This window comes from Terrapene carolina, unplaced genomic scaffold (genome assembly GCF_002925995.2).
Source record: "Terrapene carolina triunguis isolate 2854851 unplaced genomic scaffold, T_m_triunguis-2.0 Scaffold17771, whole genome shotgun sequence".
Lineage (NCBI taxonomy): Eukaryota > Metazoa > Chordata > Testudines > Emydidae > Terrapene > Terrapene triunguis.
In genome coordinates this window covers 1,876-8,513 of record NW_020682122.1, presented here as the reverse complement: position 1 = coordinate 8,513, position 6,638 = coordinate 1,876, and the positions used below count along the sequence as shown (strand labels likewise).

Below are 6,638 nucleotides of genomic sequence, written 5' to 3'. Positions count from 1 at the left end.
TACAAAAAGGAGGCTCATTAAAAATGAGAAGGGGGATGAAATGTAACCACTCAGCAATGGCTGAGACGCTGAACTCCTTTCAACAAGAAAAGTACTAAACTCATCTTCCGTCGCTAAGACTCTCGTAGAGTGAAAGGAACAGGTTCGGTTCCGTAAGGAGCCCTTGACGTTTGGCGGTCAGCGAGTACAGACTTGCCTAAATGGAGGTAAGCCCATTCCATTGATAAAGAACAGGGACGGCACGGCACTTACCATAACTTTCACAAATGAGCTCCTTATATTTCCTGCCAGCGTTTGCTACGAGTTGGAGTAGCTTTATCGACTCCCTTTTGTCCTCTTCTTTCAGTTGCTGCAGCCCTAGTATTTCCAGGAGCGTCAGGACACCTCCAACCTCCAGAAATTCAATAAGATACCTGTGGCTACAGAGAGGAGCAGAAAATGTAACACTTTGAACAAAATCTTCCTTCCTCGGATCTCCATATTCCTGGGAACCTTCTTCCTACCGCCTTGCCTCAGTTTGTGTCTAAGCTCCTGGACAGAGAGGACAGGTACTAGAAGCTTGACTTGGAACCCAAATGTGAATGCCTCACCTGGCAGTATGATGTGCTCCCAATAGGCTACCAGGTGAGATATTTACCTCTGAGTGTCCACATTTGGATACTGACCTCCATGCACACAGAACTTGGGTCTCCATACACAGGGTGCTCATCAGATCCCTAACTAATCAGACCGCTCCTGGGAAACATGAGGGACTCACTGAGCAATTGCATAGCATGGGCAACATCATAAAATATTTACAGTATTCTTGGGAAGCACAAAGAGTCTTGGCTTTGCCCAGCCTTGTGTGAAGTAACATATGCAGCACCTCCCACCTGCCCATGACTGATTTATCTATTTCTACAGAGTGCTCATCACCATGGTATCTGACCTCCCCAAACAGGGGACACAATTCAAAACAGGTCCAACTGCACAACCTACTAAGAGTGTGTGTGGGAGTCTCCAGGCATGAAGGAGGCTCACAGACTGTGGGGATCCAGAGAGCTGCAGAGGAGAGAGGAGAGGCTTGCCCAGTTATGGATACATGCTGACAGCAGGGTGCTCAAAAGCGCAGATCATGGACAGTTGCCTCTGTTGCCCTTTCCCAGACCATCCCTGTAGTAAAATATTAATACCGGCCCCCCTCACCCTGGGCTGGCACAACTCTGGGATGTTAAAACCCCCCAAACAATTCTTGTTGAAGTGACACAATAGTACTCACCTACTTGCAGCTGACAGAAAGATGCCAATGGACTTTAGCTGCTGATCTAGGTATATTCCATACATGTAGCTGTTTGACAATGTTAAGGAGCAAATACTGAGACAATTTTTCACATTAAAGCTGGTCTGGCTGGTAGCTTGATGGCAATGTGTGGCACTGCACCTGGGGAACCTGTCTTTGGGAAAGGGCACAGGCCTTAATTTTCCAGGCCAGCTGGGTTGCAAGCCACTAAGGAGGCAGCATACTCATCCCCAGAGTGGGTGTGAAGTGGGTGCCTGTGGCATTGATGGGCTTGGCAGGGAGCTTACATTTTGTCCTCAGCTAGAAGGATGGGATGTCCTGATGTAGGACCTATGAGAGGGGACGGAGAAAACAAGGGGAATCTTGCAGAGCAACTCAATAATACCCTTGGTGTGGAACTTCCCTCAGATTCCAGCTTTCCTGGCTGGGCTCTTCTCCCTGAACAACTTAGCTGGACTCAGGTATTTCCACAGAGAGGGGCTAGCTTAAATCGTATTGGGGAAAAGAAGGTTTGGGAGAGAATCTTCCCCTCGATCACCCCACCACCTCCGCTGGCATCCCGAGGAAGTAGATACGTCAGCCTCAGCCAGGATGTTAGGCGGGCCAGAAACAAGCTGGCTCCCTGTGAGAATTCCAGCTCCAACTCTGGCCCCGTCTTTCCTTGATTTGCCTTAATGAAATTATCCAGTATGTGGCTACGAGCAGCTTTGCTAGCATTGTCCCATTCCTGCAAGAACCCCATCAGTCTGCTGATGGCTGCCTGCTCCTTTGTGGAAGTCATGATCAATACTGTCCTATAGGGGAGAGAGGGAGGTTATAGAAACGCTTAAAGATAAATGTCGGCTGTACAAATGAGTAACACCAGCACTAATTATACTTTCCAGCTAAGGATCACAAAGCACTTGACAAACATTGATTAATGTAATCTTATCTTCCTTTATTCCCATTGCTATCTCCATTTTACATCTGGAGAAACTGAGACATAAAGAGATTAACTGATTTACCCAAGGCCACATGGTAAATCTGTGGCAGAGCTGGGATTAGAAGCCAGATCTCCTGCTTGAACCACAAGATCATCTTCACAAGAGCAGTCTCCCTCCCAGATATGAATAAAGCACTTTAACGTTGCAAATGTTCTTAATCTCAGATTCTTGCTAGCTTCCCAGGATGGATACTTGATCCTATGCCAGGCCCTGCCAGAGGGTAAGTAGGATGAAATAAGAGCAGAGATGCACAGGACCTTGACGATGTGGATTTGGGAAGCTTTTGCATTTTGAACCTTTTTGTCCTAGTTCAAGTCTTATTATTTAATTTCTCTTCGAGTGCAGAGAGCTTTCAATGGCACATTTTTAAATAAACTCAGGGGGGAAATGAAATAATAATCCAAGGAATAGGGCAGCTACAGAAAACCCCAACTGACCCTGTGACAGTGATCCCCATTTTGCCAAATTTCTTTGACATATTTGGGCACTCTCTGTCTCCCCCTCCCCCCTTTGTGGTGTAATTAGTTCTGGTAAAAAGTGCAGATTGACAGCTCTGGAAGCTAAAGATGGTTTAATCACATAGGTCCCAATCTTGCAAATACACATGCTTAACTTTAAGCTTGTGAGTAGTCCCAATGTGGGGCTTAAAGTTAAGCACGTGCATGGGTGTTTGTAGAATTGGAGTAGGGTGACCAGACAGCAACTGTGAAAAATCAGGACGGGGGTGGGGGGCAATAGGAGCCTATATAAGAAAAAGACCCCAAAATCGGGACTGTCCCTATAAAATCGGGACATCTGGTCACCCTAAATCGGATCCAAAGGAGGTACAACACAGGCAGCAATACTGCAAGCTTCTCTCCACACAGCCCTGTCAACATGCTTCATCTGTGTGGATGACAGAGAGTTCAGACTTTGCCTCTTGCAGTTCTTGGCCCCTTTGCTGAGACTGAAGCCTTGTCTAAGTGAGAAAGTTGCATTGGTTTAATTTAAGGTGTCATTTAAAAGCAAATTAGTTAAACCAATGCAACCCCCTGTCTGGACACTTATTTCAGGGCTTCTTTCAGTTTAGTTTAAATCGATTAGGTCCGTTTTGGGTCCATGCCTATTTCCTATCTGTAAAGTGCCTAGCACTTGTCTACTAGGAACTTGACTGAGATTCCAAATCCATTTCACAAAAGGCACCAGATGGCTGCCCAATGGTCACTTTCTGTCACTACTGCCTGGGCAAGATGGAAACCAATGACCTAAAGGTGAAATGCTCTGTAGTTAAGTGTATTAAAAAAATTTAAAAACCAAAAAACCCACCACCCTAGAAAGTTGGATAAAGAAACAATTCTGTGGGGTTAAGAGGAGTTGGCGTTTCATTAGGGAATTAACAGTCTGTGGTTTGTAGGAGTCTGTGTCCTTGGCAGAGTGTATTCAGAATCTCCTTTGAGGGAGGACAAGGTTTAAAATAAATCAGTTTTCCCAAAATAGTTGTGATTGAAAGTGTTATTAGCCATAACAAATGTTAGTGCTGATGGGAGACCGGCCTGTTAGGAGCCCTTTGTCGAAAGTCGTATTTCACAGCATCATGAGCTTTTCCCAGTGATTTACAGAATATTTGTGAAACATTACGCGCAAGGCTCATGATTGATACTGAGAGAACAACTAGTGTGTTGAGGGAACGAGTATTTCACAGAGACCGTTTGCAAGAAATTTACAGTCCCATAAAGAGCTCCTATGTCCTCTACAGAAATCTAGTTAAAAGAACTTAACAGTCTGAAGCATCCCAAAATTGATTCTAAATTAACATTTCCATATTTATGTTTGAGACGCTGATGCTGTGCTCTTATCCTGCTTTTATTAGGAAGCAGCAATAATCCTCACTGTTCAGAAACACCATCACCAGCCTCTGGACAGCAGGATTTGAGGAATAAAGGGGGCTTTCCTATTATCCATTCCAGCCAGGGAGAACAGTTGGTCTGAAGATGATCACCCAATACAACTAACTGAGGACACAATGGTACCAGACTTTGACTGTTATAATACTATGCACCTATACGATGCTCTTCATCCAAAGAGCTCCAAGTGCCCTATAAATAGGGGTAAGGATTCTTATGATCCTTATTTTACAGATACAGAAACAAATTCACAGAGAGGGGAAAAGACTTGCCCCAAGCTCACACAGTAACTCAGAACAGAACCAAGTCTCCTCACTCCAAATTGTCCGTTCTAGCCACTCAGTGAGCTGCCTCACTCATCTCGCTGGCTCGGATAAGCTTAGAGGGTTGGACACCAAGACAGTACTTTGTTGGGAGGACTCTAAGGAAAACCCAGGTGATTTAGGAACTGGTGTTGGCCATTCACTAGGTAGCACTTTTCCTTTTGAATCACTTCTGAATCGAGGAGTCCGAGTTAAGGGCCCGGGAGCACTGTGCTGCCAGAGGTGCCCGCCTCAGTTGTGAGTGGTGCAGCCCTGGAGGAGTTGGGAGACGGGAGGGAAAAGGTGGTTTTAAGATATCTTTGCACCCACCAGATTCCAAGCCTTGCCCAGCCCCTGGCACAAGTTGGAGCCTGCTTGGCCCATCCACCTATCACCATGGCCCCCGCTCCTGCTCGTACTCTTCCCACCGAGGCCCTGCCCCCTGGCCAGGCCAGCAGCTGGAGATGGGCCCCGGGAGCCCGGGCAGCTGTGGAGAGCCATGGATCCTCCACCTGCCCAGGGTGGGGGGGGGGGCTGGCCAAGAGTTGCCCCTGGCCCGTGTCCCTGCTCCCCGGGCCCTCCGCCCAGGGCAGGTGGAGGGTGCGCGGCTCCCTTCAGCTGCACTGGGCAGATCTTACCATGGCGCAGCTCTGAGGCCCTGCCCCCCGTCTGGAGCTGGGTCAGGGTAAGAGCCACGCAGGCAGCTGTGGGGGGCCACAGACCCTCCACCTGCCCTGGGCGGGGGACCCAGGAGGTGGGGACACAGACCGGGGTCTGCTCTTGGGACCCCCCCCCCACCCAGGGTAGGTAGAGGGTCCCAGGCTTCCTAGCCCTGCTCTGGCTTGGCTGTGGGTGGGGCCTTTGGGGGAAGAGGTGGGGCGGGGGCGGGACCAAGGAGGGGGGCTTGTCCCCTCCACTTTTGGGAAGGCTCTGCGGCCCCCCCCACCAAACCCACAATCCTCACTGATCCAGCAGGCCCCTCCAGGCACCTACTATTCCCTCTCCTTGGTCCCACTCACTCCCCCAGCACCCTTTTGCCCCCAAATCTGGTACCTACTCTCCCTCTAACCCAGTTAGCCCCCAAATCCGTCTAATGCTAGTTCCCTTGCCAGCTCTGTGAAACTCCATTTCCTCCAATGCTCACCCCACCCCAGCTGCGATGCCCTTACACCCTCTTCAGTTCCCCCATGGCTCCCAATAGCTCTTTGAGGAAGGGGCTGTGTGAGATACTGGTCATTCCCCCTACCCATGGTTGTCTTCTGGGGGTGACTGGCTGGCTCTCACACCATGCTCATTATTCCATGAGGCACTGTGTCTCCTCCAGTCCTAAAAGAATCTCTCTGCCTTACTCCTACACAGCCAGGCCAACAGCAAACTAAGCCAGCAGGGCTCCGGCTTATTGCAATGGTTTGGCAGCACTTCCTTCCCCAGTGGGGAGGATGTCCCTGCGCTGGGGCAGAGTTGCCAGACTCCTGTCACCCTGTCTGCCACGCACCCAGCCCTCATCCCACCCTCCCTCGCTGCCACTCAGCGAGCCCCGGCCCCATCCATCCACCCCGCCCTCACCCAACTCCACCCTGCTCACCTACCACCCACTCCTATTGACTCAGTCCTCCCCCCATCTGCCTGCACCCATCTGCCTGCACCCACCTACCCAACCCATCCTCATCTCCCCCACTCACCCCTATCTATGAATAGAAATTCCATTATTTGAATAATAAGAGTATAGCAGTAGGGATGTATTACCGACCACCTGACCAGGATGGTGATGGTGAGTGTGAAATGCTCAGGGAGAGTGAAATGCCTGCAAGCTGCCTCGAAACTTTAAAAAACACCACCACCATAATAGAGGCTCAAATTAAATGTATCTCCTACATAAAAAAATAGTAACAGTATCAAAAATATACCAGCATGGCTAAACAACAGAGTAAAAGAGGCAGTTAGAGGCAAAAAGGCCTCCTTACAAATCAGATCCTACTGAGGAAAATAGAAAGGAGCATCAACTCTGGCAAGTCAAGTGTAAAAGTATAATTAGGCAGGGCAAAAAAGAATTTGAAGAGCAACTAGCAAAAGCTCAAAAACTAACAGCAACCAGTTTTTACGTACATCAGAAGCAGGAAGCCTGCCAAACAATCGGGGGGGCCATTGGACAATCAAGGTGCTAAAGGAGCACTCAAGGAAGACAAGGTCA

The 6,638-nt window shown here is 48.8% G+C and overlaps 1 protein-coding gene across 1 annotated transcript; it reads right to left on the bottom strand.

The window, feature by feature from the left end:
- Positions 1-252: 252 nt before the first annotated feature.
- LOC113408531 (armadillo-like helical domain containing protein 1) lies at positions 253-2,068 on the bottom strand (the record flags this gene model as incomplete). Its single annotated transcript, XM_026661820.1, has 3 exons — positions 1,855-2,068; positions 1,259-1,327; positions 253-419 (listed from the first exon to the last, which is right to left on the bottom strand). Coding segments are annotated over exons 1-3 (442 nt in total), but the record flags the coding sequence as incomplete, so codon positions are not given.
- Positions 2,069-6,638: the final 4,570 nt, after the last annotated feature.